The 18,663-nt window shown below is 34.1% G+C and overlaps 3 protein-coding genes across 3 annotated transcripts in view; 1 reads left to right on the top strand and 2 right to left on the bottom strand.

The window, feature by feature from the left end:
• The window catches only part of LOC136968173 (uncharacterized), a 206,447-nt gene extending 193,446 nt beyond the window's left edge, over nt 1-13,001 (top strand). Inside the window, exons 2-4 of the mRNA XM_067262144.1 lie at nt 11,395-11,827; nt 11,950-12,018; nt 12,409-13,001. Of these exons, the coding sequence (XP_067118245.1) occupies nt 11,976-12,018; nt 12,409-13,001 (636 nt within the window). The 5' untranslated portion in view covers nt 11,395-11,827; nt 11,950-11,975. The remainder of the gene's footprint in view (nt 1-11,394; nt 11,828-11,949; nt 12,019-12,408) is intronic.
• LOC136968160 (cytochrome P450 3A19-like) lies at nt 62-16,944 on the bottom strand (the record flags this gene model as incomplete). Its single annotated transcript, XM_067262123.1, has 7 exons — nt 62-255; nt 2,052-2,217; nt 2,281-2,421; nt 5,135-5,220; nt 5,893-6,001; nt 10,136-10,208; nt 16,803-16,944. Coding segments are annotated over 7 exons (795 nt in total), but the record flags the coding sequence as incomplete, so codon positions are not given.
• LOC136968174 (uncharacterized) lies at nt 13,393-14,922 on the bottom strand. Its single transcript, XM_067262145.1, has 2 exons — nt 14,545-14,922; nt 13,393-14,307 (listed from the first exon to the last, which is right to left on the bottom strand). Exons 1-2 carry the CDS (start codon nt 14,662-14,664, stop codon nt 13,393-13,395), a joined length of 1,035 nt encoding a protein of 344 aa, XP_067118246.1. The 5' UTR covers nt 14,665-14,922.
• Nucleotides 16,945-18,663: the final 1,719 nt, after the last annotated feature.

Below are 18,663 nucleotides of genomic sequence, written 5' to 3'. Positions count from 1 at the left end.
ACTGAAATTAAATAACAGAGTACTCCATTAATTAATAACAAAAGGCAATTAATCATTAATAATTTTAATGATCCCGTGTATATTCTATACAAAGTCGATTTGACTAGATAAATTATAATTTCAATTTTTCGATGTTTAGAATTTTTCAGAAAATTTTCCAAGTCGGGATGAGGATCTTCAGACGGGAACCATTTTAAGGTTAATTCCATTCAGAGGATTCATTTGGAACAATCGGAATTCCAACTGCGGCGGATCCTGTAAATGTATATATTCAAGTAACAACTTATATTAACAATAAATAATAAATTTCGTAAGTGAAATGTTTTCGATTCTGGGAGGCCAATATTTTTCCCAGTTGTGTATCCCTCCGGATAAAACGTAAAATTATGAACGTCCTAATCAAGTTTTTTTTTCTCAAATTTAAAAAAAAATAAACACTTAAAAATGTTATAAGGGTAATTTAAGGAAGGAATTCTTCAAAAATCAGTGAATCGAAGAAATAGCGATGATCGGATAGATTGTTACATAACTCTCGTTTTTAATGGGAATGAATTCGTTTTTTATTCAACATATTCATGGTAGGATGGTCGAAGCGATTAAACCGCTAGTCCATATCTCAGGTAGACTAGGTTCGAATCTGGGCAACCAACTCCAAAAAATTCTCTCCCTGACATATCGGGCTCCAAGCCGGATGTATGAGGCATCCCTTATCACCTGTCAGCTCCTAGTGTAGGGACGGTCAAACCATGACGAACATGACAAAGAAGTACCTTTTACTGTACTGTACATAGGTAGAAAAGGTTAAATATTTGCAAAAATTGCCTTGCCCCAAACGAAACTCCAAAGATGTCTTTCTAAAAGAAATTTATTTGATATCCAGAATTTATTCGGTTCTCCCATCTAATTTAAAGACAAAAGTCTTTCTACATGGGTAATTGTTATTAACAAATTACATGTCGTAGGCATGGTTCAAGGGCGTCGCCAGGGGGAGGGGCAGAGGGGCAGTTACCCTCCCCTAGAAATTCGAAAAAGTTATTTAAATGCTAAGTTTTAATTAAAATAATCTTCTTGGGCTTCTTGTAAGTTAAAGAAAATGTTTTATTTGAGATATTTCTTTTCCGGTACATAGTGAATGATTAAAACTTTATGAATCGTTTTTATTTTACCTACATACAATTCATATCCTCTATCAATTTACATCATCTTGCCCCCCCTTACCCATTGGCTGGCGTCGTCCTTGGCATGGTTAGAAATGCGTCGTTCATCCAATAGGGAGTCAGATTAACCTGTAGTTTATATATTAGTAAACCCGACAAAGGCAGTACGTAGCGTTAGCTATAAGTGAAATACATTAAAAAAAACTCTTTCCTGGGGAATTAACAGGAACTTCTTAGTAAGCTCAATATGGATTCGGCTAAGCCCACGATAGTGCACCAAGCTGGTGAGAAACAAGACCACACATTTTCCGATGACCATCCCTGAAAAATTACTGATGTTTTTCAACCCGTCCTAATTCGATCCTGGGTCTTTCAGAATGGTAGGCTGTACCGTAAGCGCTCATCCCGTTGGTCGGACAGTTAACGTGGCAATTTGGAAAGCTGTTATTAGGTTGTAGATAAGCTAGCGGATAATAAAACAGTTATACGAAAACCAATTTGAATCGGAAATGATGACTCAAAATTACTGTTTGTTTGGCTATCTTTTACGTGATCATTTCCGATTTAAACTGTTTCTCTAAGAACTTTTTACTAACTGATAAACAAATCGCATTATATATAGTACAGTACAATGTAAAATTTCTTTGACTAAGATGCTAAATGAAGTGACGAGTTATTTAGAAAAATAACAAAACTGGAAGATGAGAGGATGCGAAAACACGGTGTATGGTGTATCAAATTCTCTTCGTTGACAAAATGTTATTTATCGTTTGGCTAGTCCCATTTATTGAAGTCGCCGAGAGGTTAAAATGTCAACCCTCGGGTGATAAAACTTCAGTAACAAGAAAAGTTCTCGAGTCATTAATCGGAAGACATAAAAACAGATTAAACTACCTTTTCAGTGTTTTCACCGGGAACGAAGCGGAAAGACCGAAGAAGCGAGGCCAAGATCATTTTCATGACAAGAAAAGCAAATCTCATCCCGATGCAGTTCCTCGGTCCATTTCCAAAAGGTTGATAAGCATAAGGGTCGATGGAATCTTTCCGTTCTGGACTAAATCTATAAAGAATATTTAGGTGTTATCAATATAACCATCGTTGATTTTAATAAGAATTCGTTTACCTGTCGGGATCGAAATTCTCGGGATCCTGCCAAATTTCCGGATCTCTCTGACTCTTCCAGATAGCATGTTGGAGGGCCAAGTCCTTAGGAATCGTCAAGTTTTTATAAGTGAAAGTTTTCCCTACTTTCCTCGTCGTAAATCTACATAGAAGGAAAATTCGTTATTATTCTTAGGAAAAAGATTAACAAATCTATCGTTTTCGTTAAAATGACATCACAATTTTATTTCAAAAGCGAACAATTTCCGAAAAATTCCGGCAAGGATGACGTTGCTTAACTCTCTTTCCACTTTCGTGCTAAGAAAGAACTGCATCAATCTCTTAACATCTCTGCTATATTGGAAGAAAAACAGGAATGCAGTTTTTAAACTCTTTCCATTCTGTGAGCATGCACGAGGCCTTTTTAGCAAGCCCATTATAAATTCGACTAAACCACAATAGAGCTGCCGAGTGGTGAGAAACCGGGTCTTATATATTCGAACAGACCACAACACGAAAAATTCCTGTGGAAATCGACTCATCCGAATTCGATCCCAGGGCCCCTAGAACAACAGGTTGCCATATTAACCACCCGGCCATCCGGAAGTGAAACAGGAATGCCATTAAAACTAGCATGTTTTATCAGGGATTGGCAGTTGTTGATTATTTGTGCCAATCAAAAAGATGCAATGGCTCAGATTGACAGTTTTATTTTTGAAAACCCAAGTTTCTGAGATTATAAAACAAGTAGTGTATTCTGCAGTATAATTACTTACTCTAACCTAATTATTTTTAAAACCGCAAAACATGAATTACTGCATTTTATTTATCTTTAAAACTCTCTTTCCGCCCCGTGGGCACTAAGAGGGCCTCTTTTAGCAAACCCATAATGGGTTTGCTAAAAGAGGTCCTCTTAGCAAGGCTCACAATGGGACGGCCGGGTGGTGAGGAACGAGGACCGACATATCAGATCAGACCATCCCATCCCCTCGAAAAATTCTTGTTCTCAACCCATCCGGATTCGATCCCAGGTCCCCCAGAGCGGTAGGCTGCCACCTTGATCGCTCGGCCATCCGGCCCTCTGCATTTTATCTTCTGAATGCTTAACATTAATACGAAAAAGGTTTCTGGAAAAAAGTAGCCTACGTGAGTTTGAAAAAAGCATGAGCGTTGCATATTTTTATATTTAATGACCAGAATATTTATTGCAAATGTATTCATATTTCTGATGCGTCTGAAACAGTTTTAAAATCAGTGATAATTAAAAATCATAATAAACTCTGGCATAATTTTGAATACATGCAAACAACTTTCGAGAACACCCATTAATCTACGAAAATTGAAAATCCTAACTTTAGTAAATAGTCTTTCTTTCTTATATTACAACAAAATAAGTTTTCATATAATTTTTAAAAAATAATTGTCATTATTTAACGGCAATTAAAAATATATTAATATAAATTGTTATAAACATGCGAGCGGATTTTGGTTACTTGCTTGGCCCACTACTTACGGCTCTGCAAACTTAGTCTCGGATAATATAAATTATAATTGCTTTTAATTCCTCTTGCAGGTCTAAATTATTTTCATATAGTGTTTCGTGAGCGTAAAGTGTATGGAGTTTAATAAGCCTGAAACTTCATCTATGGAATGGATAGGATAGATGAATCGATAGGATATGGCAATGCTTGCCATTTGTACGACCTACCATAGAAGGATTCCCTCCGGGAGGACTTCTGTCAGAAAGACCTCTAATTAGCTGTTAGAAACACAAAGATACTCCGAAAACTCCAACGGTCAGCCCACTGATAAGGCACGAAACTGCGACCATTTTCATCTCCATCGCTTTTAAACAAAAGTATCTACTGTATCTCCAAGAAAAAGAAAAAACCAAAATTCAATTTGCACTTAGCATCATAGCTAATTATCGGTATCCTTTATCGGTACCGTCCAATACCCAGCATAAAAAGTGTTATGAAATTATTAAACGTAGAATATCTTATACGCAAAATGTAACAATTTAAATAATCTTACCAACTTCAAACAATCCAGCAACGAGTCAGATAACTTTCTGGTCAAAAAAAATTTTTAATTTTGCGAGGCGCCATCTGTTACAATATTTTCTTTTAAAAAAGCTTTTCATATAATTTATACTTATAAAATGGAAAAAAGCCTAATTTTGAAAGAGATAAATTTTATTTTAAAAAATGTCAATACTAATAACGAGTAAAATCTTGAAGTCCGATCCCACTCGAGATATGACACATCGCCCTCCCCAATCTCACTACATTCTTGACCTTTAATCTCCAAAAGTTAATACCATCAATGCTCCTAATACAAAAATCTACAAGATGTCAGCAATTCAGGAATATGTAAACACTCAAACACAAGCACACCTCCTCCCACACACCAGAAAAACTCCGGAATGTTTTTGCATTTCTTGATGTTTCAAGATCCCCTGAATCCAGAAATATAAAAATGTTGAGAGGTCATTTTTGATCAATTGCCATACATGTCTTATATGTAACGGTCCGGATAATAATAAATAGCTACGATTCTTTTGCTAAAGAAAAAAATTCTTGAAAACACGAAGATGTTATAATGCACTCGATGTACTAAAAACGCGACATCACATGCGAGAAAATAGCGAGGTTGAGGCCGAAGTTTTAAACGAGAAAACGTGTACGTCGTCGGACGTTCAGCGCCGCTTTCCTGTAAGCCTAGAAGTTTGGCAATGGTGTTTGGAAAGTCAGTGGAATCATGCTCGACATTCCAAACGCCACTGTCAAACTTCTAGGCTTACAGGAAAGCGGCGCTGAACGTCCGACGACGTACACGTTTTCGCGTTTAAAACTTCGCTAATAACTCAGACTTACGTTAAAACGGGAGGATACAATCGAAGCGATTCCGAAATGACTTGGTTCAAATATTGCATCTTGGATACGGCAGAGTAACTCAGTTCCTAAACGAAAAAAAAAGACAGTCTTAATTCTTACATACTACAATTATTCCTTCGACAACTAAAGACGAATATTTAATTTAAAAAATATTCGCGACTACAATATTAAATTAATGTGGTGCGAGAATTCATTTGGATTGTATTAATTAACTAACGTAGATTTGTCGACTCAAACTTTGATCTCCGAACGATTATTTCTCTCCGATAGTCTACCATCGTTTTAACACACAATAAAATTTCGAGAAAATCTCGTGCTAAATCTATAAAAATGTTCAAATCGATGAAGTATGGGCATAAGGTTACTCGAAATAAAACGATGAAGCCTTTCCTTTCCAATTATGATGCTACTTAGAAGGCCCGAAGCACACTCGAAAAACTCTTACTAAAGACGAATTTACTCATTATATTCACCTACTTAACTTTCTTATTCGTAAAAATTAATTTTTCTTTATTTAAAGTTCTATTTAAAGTTCTATTTAAAGTTCTTTTCAAAGGTCACACAGTGGTGTTCGAGTGCTATTTGATCTTTTGTTTTCCTATTAAAAGAATGTTACGGTATTTATATAATTAAATTGCATTAAAGTTACGCTTTTCGTTTAAAAATTTTGTTATTTTTCTTCCATTGCTTATTACTATCAGTAAAATAATTAAATTCAAATTTATTAAAAATTTTACCTCATTTTCGAGAACGGCATTAATTTCTTCTCTAACTTTTTCTTGTATTTCCGGATAATTTATCAATAAATGTGTGACGAAGGAAAGGGTGGTGCCTGTTGTTTCGTAGCTGAAAATAAAGATCCCACACCAAATTATAACAAAAGAAAAGGCTTTATGTTATTCTGATTGTTAAAAAAACTAACTTTTAACATTAAAACAAATGCAGATTTTACTTTGTATTCTGTTTTCTTATTAATATTAAATTACTAGAAAAAATCACTAATAAATTATAGCAAATTAATGGATGATACATACAAATATGTAATTTATTTTTTATGCAAAGAAACAAATAAACTTTGAAATATTTTTCAAGAAATTTTACATTTAAACAGAAACTCATTTATTTTGTTTCCATGTGTAAAATCTATTATATATTTCAATGGGGAGAAAATCTGCTTTTCATCAAAGCGAATCAATTTTTAACTCATCGGTAACCATACAAGCTCAATGGAATCTAACTTATCTACGCATCAATAGGATAATTATCACAAAATATCACAAAACTTTCGAAAGGTTTCGTGCGAAATTCGTTCTAACCGTTACATAATAAATATATAACACAATAAATGCCAATTCGAATCTACTGTTTTATTGTTAGAATAATAAGGTTAAAAGATCTTAAAAATAAATTTTCTTATTCTCTGGAAATATTTTCTAAAATATATTTTTAATAATACAGTAGAAACCAATGAGCAAGAATATACTACACAGTGGAGCTACAGCAACGCCATATTTAAAGAAAACTGAATAAACGTCCGCCATTTTCCTTTTAGTCAAGGAGCGTGCCATTTCTGTTGTGTAAAGGAATCGAGCTAGAATATTCTAACTCGTGTAAAAGTATGCAAAGTAAAGTGAGAGTTTTAATCCTTAATTGAAATAGTGCGAGTCATAATAACCTTACTTTGTTTTTTATTTTTTTTTAATTTTTTAAAGTAAATAACAGGATATTAAACCAGTGATTCCCAAACTTTTTCGATCCACCGCCTCCTTTGTTCCGTAAAGTTATACCCAATGCCCCCTAACCCATTTTCTCTTGTGTGAGAAAGGATTGGAAATATTCTTAGGAAAACTTTTCTATGAAACTCACACTTTGTGCCCTTATTGTACATTGTTCTCAACATCTGGAAACACTTAAACGCAAATGTTTCCCTTTATCCGTTTAACAGAGAAAAGGGAACGGCTGTCAGTGACCTCAACATTTGCCTTAGGTCGCCGTTCAGTACCCTGCCTCCAGTGCCCCTATATTAACTTACCGCCCACAAGGGGGCGTTATCGCCCACTTTGAGAAACGCTGATTTAAACGTTTCTAAACAAGACAAAATATTCTGTAGCAATAAGTTAAATGAATTTCAAAGTATTCTTAATTTTACTTTCCGGGCTGTTATGTATTCATAACAATAGAAAGCGTTGAAATTGTGTCAAATTTGCAGAGATTTTTGTAAATCTCCGTGTTTTCAGATCTGATTCCAAAAAAAGTCGAAAAAAAAATATTTCATGTATGTGCATGTTGGGGACTCTAAGAAACGAAATTTGGCATGGAAGATTATGTATATGGAGTGGGGGATTATGTATAACCATTAAATTTTAGTGGTTAAAGAGATGGGGAGCTATAAGGGTGTCATGTGTCATATCTCGTGAGAGATCGAACTTAATAATGAAAATGTTATTCGTTAACATTTACATTTTTTTTTTTTTTTTATAAAACTAATCACTACTCTCAAATCACTGCTTTTTGCCATTCGACAATAATTTAAAATACAAAAAATATAGAATGAAATTTACTGCTGGGACAATAATTATAAATTTGTAAAAATTACAAATTTTCCTATGAAAGAACTCTACAAGTGTCTTTCGTACACAAACAGGAAATAACAAATCTATTATTTTCGTTGTCTGGGTTAATATAGAGGCTTTTAGTCTCAAGCGCTGTTTTCTCTGATGCTGCGATCTTACGGATCGTACGATCTGCGGAGTCGGCCTTTATATGGATGTTAAATCCCCGGCTCGGCATGCAAAACGTTACAAATTATTCTGTTGGTGGAAAAAACACTTATAAAGATTATACATATAACACTTAATAAAGTTTTGTCCAATTAGTAAACTTTATTAAATGTTATTTTAAATACCTATATAATTTTTATAAGTGTTTTTGCCGCAACCAGAGAATAGTTTGTAACGTTTTGCATGCAAAGGAGGAAAAGTAGCCTCCAGATAATGATCGATTCTGACGCAAGATTTGTTATTTCCTATTGGTTTAGGAAGGGACAATGGAACAAGGACACTTGTAAAGTTTGACTATAGGAAATTTTGTAATTTTTCCAATTTTATAAAAAGTCATAAATAAAGGTTTCTTCTTCCAATAGTGAGACTAGTGATATTTATCACGTCTTTCTAATTATCTGAAATTAACAGAGACCGAGATTAAAACAGTTCATTTTATTTCGCCAATTTAACGATCCATTTGGAATTGGTAATTTTCCAATCTCTCTTCAGTCTCACGGCTTCAGTGTCTTAGGTTGTTGTCTACAACATAACGAACAATAGTTAGTTCATGTTAATATACTTTTGTTATCCAGAATTATGAATATAGTGCACAATTTGTACACATCCTAATGATGTAATTTCTACTTATCAGTCTCTTGCAGTTATTGGCATGTTTTCTTTGTCTATTTTTGATGGAAAAATGCAACACTTTTTCCATTTCCCACAATTATTGCCTCTTAAAAGAATTTTAACTTCAACAATATGGTTCATAACATGACAAAGGTCAAAATGTACTTTTTCATTGTAAATATTTTCACAAGTTGAAACCAAAATTTTCACAAACGAAATATAACTATAATAAACACAAGAACACTACTTATATTGTGTAGGCGGCCGAAAGGTCAAACGGTCAAGGTGGCAGCCTACCGCTCAGGGGCACCCGGGATCGAATCCGGATGGGTTGAAAAATCCCAAGGAATTTTTCGGGAGGTGGACCGTCCGGTTATGTCGGGTCCCGTCCCTCACCACCTGGCCGCCCCATTGTAGGCTTGGCCGAATTCAAAATGGACTTGCAAAAAATGGTCCTCTTAGTGCCCACAGGGTGTAAAGATTTTTAAAAAATCTTATATTGTGCAGAAGAATAAATCGAAGAACTAACTTGTAAGTAGCCTGGATATTCTTGCCTGGATATGTTGCAACTGTAAGAATACTGTTTTCCCTTAGTTCAATGCCAATTTTGAACACCTGCGACTTTATAATCGAGGAATAAATGCTGGCAACAAATGCTGGCAACAAAAATAAATGCAGAACAGTATATCATAATTACTTCGGTTCAAATAAGTCCATTGGTTTCCTATGGTGTGCTAAACCTAATTACCGGTTGACCTTGAAAAAAATCATAAAGAGAAATTCTACCTCACACAAATGGTTAGGAAACTTACGTACATTACTTGTACTGTACCAACTGATAGAAAACAGCGAACTGATACTGTATGTAGATGTCTTTTGCTTTACTGTTAATATTCTTGTAAAAATATATAATATGCAATAAATATAATGTAATCTAAACTCTGTTATTTATGTCGTTAACGGGCCCGGTCCCGTTTGAGCTGCATAAACGGGGTTCCACTGTAATAATTAAATAAAATCTAGAAAATAGCTAAATTCGAGATGAAACAATCTATATTTATATCAATTATCTAATTGCTTAAATCTCAAATCTAGGGACAAACAAAACAATCTAGATTTAGAGGAGAAAAATAGATTCTAAAGTGACAATCCTGTCTAAAACGTGGTATAGACTTCGATGTTTTGACTTAAAGTAAAATGGCGATCGATAGTATCCGTCGTTACCACTAAGAGCGCTGCATCTAAGGTCACAACCACTCTATGTAGTATATTCTAGAGTATCTAGATATCAGAGTAGCTACACACGAGTCATTGCCGCCATGTTCTGTCGAGTGTCATCACGAGGTCTATGGGTTTACATTAAGAAATGACGATTTTGTTTTTAGTTTAATAAAGCATTTTATTCGTTAAAATTCATTTTATTCGTTAAAATGCTTTATTAAACTAAAAAAAATCGTCATGTCTTAATGTAAACCCATATACCACGTGATGACACTCGACAGAACATGGCGGCAATGACTCGTGTGTCGCTACTCTGATATCTAGATACTCTAGTATATTCTAGTTCGTTGGTAGAAATTGTACTTACCCTGCTACCATAAAGAGAGCGGAATTTGCCATGATTTCTGGATTAGTCAAATAATGCAACTTTGACGTAGAATCTAAATAAAATAGAGAATCCTGTATTAATGAGTGTAATAGAAATTGTCGTAATACACGATAACGTAGTTATTTGTAAAAATATCAAATTTCATTAAGAGTCGAAAGACGGGACGATAGTAGATAAATTTTCCAACGCTAAACTGTCAAACCTCTATATACGAGGGTAGTCCGATATTAAAGGTACAGTACATGCCAAAATTACACTAACATTAATAATTTAAAAAAATATTTAATACATTCCACAAAAACTAAATACTTTTGTTTATTTCTCGACATAATCGCCGTGAACGTTAAGACATTTAACCCAGCCTGACACTACTTTAAACATCCCTTCACGGTACTGTTGCTTGTCAAGTTGATAGAAGTAGTTTAGAACGGTGTCTTCCAATTCCTCCTGATCTCCAAAGCGTTTCCCCGCCAAAAAATTTCTTTAAAGGTCCGAATAAATGAAAATCCGAGGGAGGCTAAATCTAGACTATACGGAGAATGCTGCAGACCTCCCAATTCCGCTGTACCAACCACCGTTTGGTTTGATTTGAAGTGTGGATTATAGTCCGCCTCGGATTTTCATTTTTTCGGACCATTAAAAAAATTTTTGCGGGGAAACGCTTTCGGATCAGGAGGAATTGGAAGACGACGTTTGGGACTACTTCAAGCAACTTGACAAGCAACAGTACCATGAAGGGATGTTTAGTGTCACGCTGGGATAAATGTCTCAACGTCTACAGCGATTATGTCGAGAAATAAACAAAAGTAGCCTATGTAGTTTTTGTGGAATGTATTAAATATTTTCTTTAATTAAAATGTTAGTGTAATTTTGGCCTGTACCTTTAATATCGGACTCCCTACGTACAGTATATACAGGGTGATTCAAAAGTCACAGAAATTTTAAAAAATTAATAACTCACAAACTATTTACAGTAAGATGATGCGGTTTTCACAGAAATGCTTAGAAAGAAACGGGATGTTTTTATGTTTAATAAAAATTTTAGTACCAAAATAGTTACATTTCTTGCCATAGATGGCGCTGTAAAAAACTGAAAGCAGGCAAACACTCAACTGTGTAACATTCATGCAAGATGGAACACCTCCACACGTTGCTACTCCTGTCATACAACTGCTTATGACAACCTTTGGAGAGAACCATGTCCTCAGTCGCTTTTTCCCAAATGAGTGGCCTCGAAGGTCTCCACACTTTCACTATCGGGACATTCCAATTTCCAACGCTGACTCAGCGCTGATCTCAACGTTCGTTAAAATTCGTTCCTTTTTTCAACGTTGAGGTAGCGCTGTTGTCAGCGCTGACTCAACGCACTCAGCACTCAACAGATATGTTGACTGCTACTTTCCAATGAATTGTGGGTAATTGGAGCGACGTTTGAATAAAAAATGGCGACAATGCAGGAGATGCACGTTACTGTGGACAACGAAACTTATCACTTTATAGTTGATGAAAAACAAGCGAAAATGATGACGGAAGGTAAGATTTAAAAAAAATTGAATATCATTTCAAGTAAGCAATAAATTTATTTTTCATTGTTTTTGTCAGATCACAATTATTTACTAGAATACATAAATAAACTTCGATCTGAGAATCAGAAGCGTTCAGCATCTACAGGTACTGTACATATTTTATATTAATAACAAATTAAATGTATTTAACCAAATAGATAATTATTGTTTTTATAAATTTTAATAAAATTCCTCTATTTAATTTTTTACATATATATTTAATGATAGAACAAACAACTTCTGAAAGATCAGAAATGAATGTACAGTCTGTACAACTTTCTGGAACAGAAAAAATTGGTAAGTATATATTAAATAATAATATACAGTAAGGATACTTTGTAATTATTATATATTGAGATTTTCTTTTAATTAATGCAATTTAAATTGAACAAGTAAACATAAATAACAGCTTTATATTAAATATAGACAATATATATTTATTAGAATAAGTGTTCATAAATTAATTTTTTGATATTTATTTTAATGAATGAATAGGAACATTCTGTTGAAATTTATAATTATTAATTCTTTTTAAATAGTTCAAAAAAATTTTCTTGACAATACCAAAACTGTATGCAGTATTATGTATATTATATCAGATATCATGTTAAAGATTTTGTGTAAATAATAAATTATAGCAAACTATAAAAGAATTCAAAATAAAGATTTTTTTTTTTAATTTTTAAGCTAATGAATGGACTCGCCAAGCGACATTACTCCTAGTAGAAACAAGATTGGAAATGGAGGAGGAATTCCTCAAACCAATCCAAAAATCTAAATTGTGGCAAAGGATTTCCGATTGTCTTAAAGAAAGTGGGTACGCATTCCAGTCTACAGAATGCCATTCTAAATGGCGAAATTTAATGTGTACGTACAGGAAAAATGTAGACAGATCAAAACAGTCTGGTGGTGGTGCCACAAAATGGGAATATTTCCATAAATTTCACGAAGTTTATGGAAATAGGTCAAATGTGAACCCCCCCGGTAATTACCTTCGAAGTTCTTTGCCAGGTGCCACCTCTGAAAATTTTTGTGAAAATGAAAATTTAATTGCTCCAAGTACCTCAAATTCCCAAAGGGAAGAAGCAGAATCTACAGAAAGACCAAGAAAGAAGAGAAGAACTGATGATGAACCACCATTGTGGTTTAAAAAGTATTTAGAAGAAAAAAAAATAGAAGACAAAAGGAAAGCAGAAGTTGAACAACAACGATGGAACGATTTAAAAAAAATAGAAGAAGAAAAACTAAAAGCCATGCAAAACTTAACGATGTCTTGTTGAAATTGGCCAAAAATAAAATGTAAAATGTTTAAATATTTTAATAAAATTTTTTTTTGTTTTGATGACTACTAATAAATGTATTTAAGATTTACCAAAATACATCTATTCAAAAAATCAAAGCACTTTCAATAATGAACAATGTTTATTAGAATTATGTAACTCACAATTACAAATAACTAAAAGTAATAACAAAATGTTAAATACATGATTAATACATTTCCTAAGACTGGTTCAAATATTTAATAAAATTTTAAATTATATACAGTATTATAAATGCAGATGAACATGGTATCAATGTGATTAAAAATTCACAACATAATAGCAGACAACAATAATTACAAACTTGATTTTAAGGTATTAGCAGAAAAAAAATAATAAAAGTAGATAATTTTTAACCATTATGATGGGCATATATTTTATTAGCAATTTTCTCTCTTTTGCTAATTCCATCTCGATATTCTTCTCCAAAATTCGGAGAACTGGTTTGAAAATTATCATTTATAGAACAAGCATCTGGAGGTATATCATTGTATAAAATGCACAAATTGTGCAATACACATCCAGTAATAATTACTTCTGGAATCAAATCCCTTCGAAACATATGTAGATGTTTTAGCCTTCTAAATCTTCCAAATAATTGTCCAAATGCTTGTTCAATAACAATTCTAGTTGAACTAAGAATTTTATTATAATATTTTTTTATATAGTTTAAGTGTCCATTATCACGATAAGGAGTTAATAATTTTTTGGATAATGGATATGCACTATCACCTAATAAATGATAATTTTCTGGAATCATCTCAGGATTATGTTTCATTTTTAGAAAGAGAGGACTTCTTTGGAAAACTCTGGCATCATTTGATGAGCCTGGCCAACCAGCAAAGACATCTATAAATTTTAATTTTGCGTCACATACAGCCTGTAGAATGACGGAAGTGAAATTTTTTCTATTAAAATGTGCAACCTTTTCATTTTTGGGGGCTGTAAATGGAATATGAGTTCCATCGATACAGCCTAAAACTCCGGGAAAACTGTTGGACCCTCTTAGTTCATTAAATTCGCTAACAGTTTTTTCAATTTCTCCTCCTGTAGGCCACTGGATAACTCTCTCTGTTATTTCCATTATATCCTTACAGAATGCAATAAATTCTCTGTGAGCATGGCCCTGTCCAATGCCAAATCTGTCAGCTACACCTCGAAAAGATTCTTGATTGCCAATCAACCATAACGATAGTAATATGGAATCTTCTCTTTTCATTGATGGCTTTCTTTTATTAGGCTTCGAAATAATCATCTGCATCAAATGCTGAAATAAAAAATAAAATTTCTTAAATGATGACTGCTGCTTAAGTATCGTTTCTTTTGCCACATAAGCGAAATATTTTAGGTAAAATTATATATATAAGTAATTATATATATATATATATAAGTTTTGAAACAATTAAATTTTTTAAAATTAAACACTTCTATCCTTTGTAAAATAATTACAGTAAAAGATTTGACAAACTAAACAGATAATTATAATTTAAGCACTTTTACATACCTCAACTGTTGAACGATTCAAACGAAAGTGAGATTTAAAATCTTCCATGGAATACAAAGGAACTACCTCTTCTACATAACCTATTATTTTGGCCTTCTTTCTCTTTTTATTTTCTTCCATAGCTGCTACATTTACATGTAGCAGTTCGTCGTCGTCGTGTCGTCGTGTTTCATTTTCTTTTATATGAAATCATCGCATTGTCATTAAAAATATTGCAAAATGCTGTAACAGCAGAAGAAATGATATACTTGTCCTCCATCTTGCTGAGAATGGAATCATGGGAACTAAGCACTTCGTAGTCGAGTTGGAACGTCGTTGATGACGTCAAACTGTTGACTTCAACACTCAACACTGGTGTTGAAAATTGGAATGTCCCGTATGTGACTTTTGGTTATAGGGGCTACTTGAAGTCAAAGGTGTACCGATATCAGATAACTTCATTAGCCATGTTGAAAAACTTACTTTGTATAAAATTCACACAGAAATGTGTCTTTCTTCTGCATCAGCACAAATTTTATGTGCTTAATGCTGACACTACTGACAGCGAATCCATTCATCATCTGCCTGGTAGTCGCATAATAACTAGAGTTGCACTACTCTACTACTCTTCCTTCTGGATTTGCAAGAATTGATCAAAGAACAACAATAAAACAATAAAAAAAAATGCATCAACGAGTTGCTTAGAGTTCCTGGCAACATTTGGTAGCGCCATCTGTTATCATATTTTATTTTAAAAACTTTTATATTTTTAACTATTATAAAATGATAAAAAGTTTAATTTTCAGGGGACGGATGGGTTTTATAAACAATGTGAATGTAGTAAGGAAAATGGTCATTAAGTCTGACCGTACACATGACCCCCTTTATTTCCCCACCACGGACTATTAATCACCAAAATTTAATACCGTCAATTTCCCTAATAAAAAAAAATCTTCCAGCAAAATTTCAGAAATTTTCGACAAAAAGAACAGGAGTTATTAAGCATCAAAGAGGATGAACAAAATTGTGCCACACACACAGTAACATCTATACATACAGAAAAAATCAGAATTTTTTGCATTTTTCGATATTTCACGGTGTCCTGAGTAAAAAATGTAAAAAAATCTTAAGGGTCATTTTTTGCCTATTTGCCATACTTCCTTTCCCTCAGTTATATATAACAGCCGGGAAAATAAAAATAATACCACAAACATGTCTGGTAATATGGTCTACAGCAGGGTTAAATTTGCTGATAATACGGACCATGGTCCATGTTATCTGCACTGGCTTGCGACACAAAATCCAATTCCTACTCCAATCAAACAGCATATAAAACTTTAACAGTGTATGGATAATCAAGAACAACAACATAGCAAACTACAAAAATTATCATCATATGCAATTTATACACTCAGGAGTTACACTGGCTGCAGTATCAACGACCAAGAGCCGAAAGACAGTATAAACGTTCGAGCCTCTTATCCACTTTCTCATTGAGTGGCGGTCATTTTCAGCATACACGGGCAACGGGGATGAAAGTACGTGTAACGCTATTACCCTCCAAAAGATACAGCCGGATGGCCGAGCGGTCGAGGTGGCAGCCTACCGCTCTGGGGGACCCGGGATCGAATCCGAACGGGTCGAAAATTCCCAGGAATTTTTCGGGGGGTGGTCCGTTCGGATATGTCGGGCCCCGTCCCTCACCACCCGGTCGCCAAATTGTGGGCCTGGCCGAACCCATAATGGGCCTTCTAAAAGAGGCCCTCTTAGTGCCCACAGGGCGGAAAGAGTTTAAAAAAAAACCCCTCCGAAAGATAGCAGCTGAATCAGTAGATGCGAACGTAGTGACGGCCGGATGGCCAATTGGTCAAGGTGGCAGTCTACAGCTTTGGGGAACCCAGAATCGAATCCGGACGGGTCAAATAATCACAGGGAGTGGTCCGACCGAATATGTTGGTCCCGTCCCTCGTTACCCGCCGCTTCAGGCCGCTTCACTGTGGGCATGGCCGAACCCATAATGGACTTCCTAAAAGAGATCCTGTTAGTGCCCACAGAACGGTTATAATCTAAAAAAATAATAATACATAAAAAAAAAGAGGAACGTAGGTGGTTCATGTTAGCTGTGTTTACTCTATCCATTTAACCTCTATAACCATTTAACCTGATGAAACTATAACTTTAAAACTGTAATTTTATTGACACGTATCTATTTCAAACGATACACAAAACAACTTAGACATTTCTGACGAACAAAAATGAATCAATGAATATTGTCTTACTTGAGGTTTGTTTAACCGTTGATGATTTTGAGATATTATCAGGGTTTAGACTGGCAGTCAGCTTTTCTCCAGTTATATTTTGTAATTCTTCCGAAGAAATATTAGCGTCGAGCATAATTTGAAGCAAATCTTGACGAAAATTCTAAAATAAAGTATTTATAATTAAGTGTGTAATATAAATTTACACAAAATATGAATCTGTTATACATGTACATGACGTGACGTATTCTTTTTAATCCATTTTATAATAAAAAAACTTTAAGAAATTAAGTACTCGCTTTGGTAAATGAAATACAAAATTTATGACCGAACTTCGGTGAATTTAGACTATTTTACAATTTAAATAAATAAAAAAATTTGAAAAAATATAGTTTTAATATTCACTTTATAGCTCAACATATTTAATAATTAACGAATAATAATTCTGAACAATCGATATGAGATTGTTCAGAATTATTAGACACTGGCATTCTGCGCCATTTTATGAACCTGGCTATTTGATTTCTTCGTATTGGATTTTGTTTTTAATCTTTAAAAATCCTAAGTATGAACAAGATATGACTCGACTTAATAATATAGAAATAATTTATTTTATTCAGATTACACTGTTCTGTAAAACAAGAAACAAAAATCCGCTCCCGTGAAACATTTTCACTGATCATGCTGAATCTGAATCTAGTGACCTTCTTAATTACCTAACATCCACTTTTGCGAGAAATGTGGTTTTTGAAGTAAAATAATTTCTGTTCAAACTATATTTATTGGCTACAGACATTGCTAATTGACTAATTAAATACAAATAAATTTATGTTAATTACTCCGTTTTCATAATTTAGGATACATTTAAGAACAGAAACACTTAATGACATGTTTTTTTCCGTCTTTTCTGAAGTTTCTCGTTGTAGAGTCCAGCAACAATTCGTTAACGTGTTCTCGTTCCGTCTTTCGCTATATTGCTTTTCCATTTGAGAAAGAGTCTAACGGAACATTTCTCAATGTTCATCTAGACTGGTGGAAAAAATCTAAATGGAAATGCAGAAAATGCATATTCAGTGCCATATTGAAACCCAGTGTTTGGTAGGACGTTACCAACATCTCCACTATTTCTCATATTTGTTATTTCGTACCTATTTCCAAAAACGTTTTGCTAACGTTATCGAATGCCTCTCCGCAGGCCTTTCCGTTGAATTATTTTTCCTTAAAAATAGGATCCGTCAAGAATCTTCGGGACTAACAAATTTTCCTCTTCTACGTTCACATCGCTCAGACGAGAAAACGTTTGCTTCAGATAAGCAAAGCATTCTCCTTCTCTATCCATAACTTTCACAATTTTTTCAACCAAGCTTGATATGAAGACGAAATAAGAGAATTTCTAGTTTTCTCCAATGGAGCAAAGGAAGCAATATTCTTCTGAATTGTGCGTTTGCTGCACTTTTTCACCAAGTAGTGACAATGGCGATTTCATGAAGCCCAGGCAAATTTGAATTAGCGACCGCCACGTACAGAGTTGACTTCACACATTTTTCTTCACGGGAATGTTTTTTGGAAATTATTTTTTGTTATAAAAGATTGGTTTAGGACTTAGATGGTGGGGGCCCTACGTAATTGCCCTTTTTATCCATAGGATTGCGCCACTCAGTTCTTACTCGACTCTCCCATTCACTTAAAAAGCAGTAGATGAAGATCTGTTAGCATTGCAACCACTTTGAGGTCACCACCAACATTCCACCTATGCTCTTGGCAGGGGCGGATCTACATAGGGACTACTAGGACTTAAGCCCTGGGTCCCCAAGTGTCAAGGGCCCACAAAAATTGAATTATTATAATAAATTTTTAATACTTTTTCATTAACAATGAGCAC

The sequence above is a fragment of the Centruroides vittatus genome, unplaced genomic scaffold (genome assembly GCF_030686945.1).
Source record: "Centruroides vittatus isolate TY-2023 unplaced genomic scaffold, ASM3068694v2 contig_1408, whole genome shotgun sequence".
Taxonomy (NCBI): Eukaryota; Metazoa; Arthropoda; class Arachnida; order Scorpiones; family Buthidae; genus Centruroides; species Centruroides vittatus.
The sequence above is the reverse complement of the archived record's forward strand: the minus strand, read 5'-3'. Positions and strand labels throughout refer to the sequence as shown.

Coding starts and splice junctions, on each gene's coding strand:
- LOC136968174 (XM_067262145.1), bottom strand. CDS start 14,664: ATGGAAGAAAATAAAAAGAGAAAGAAGGCCAAAATAATAGGTTATGTA. Junction 14,308..14,544: donor TGAATCGTTCAACAGTTGAG/GTATGTAAAAGT, acceptor TTTTTATTTCAG/CATTTGATGCAGATGATTAT.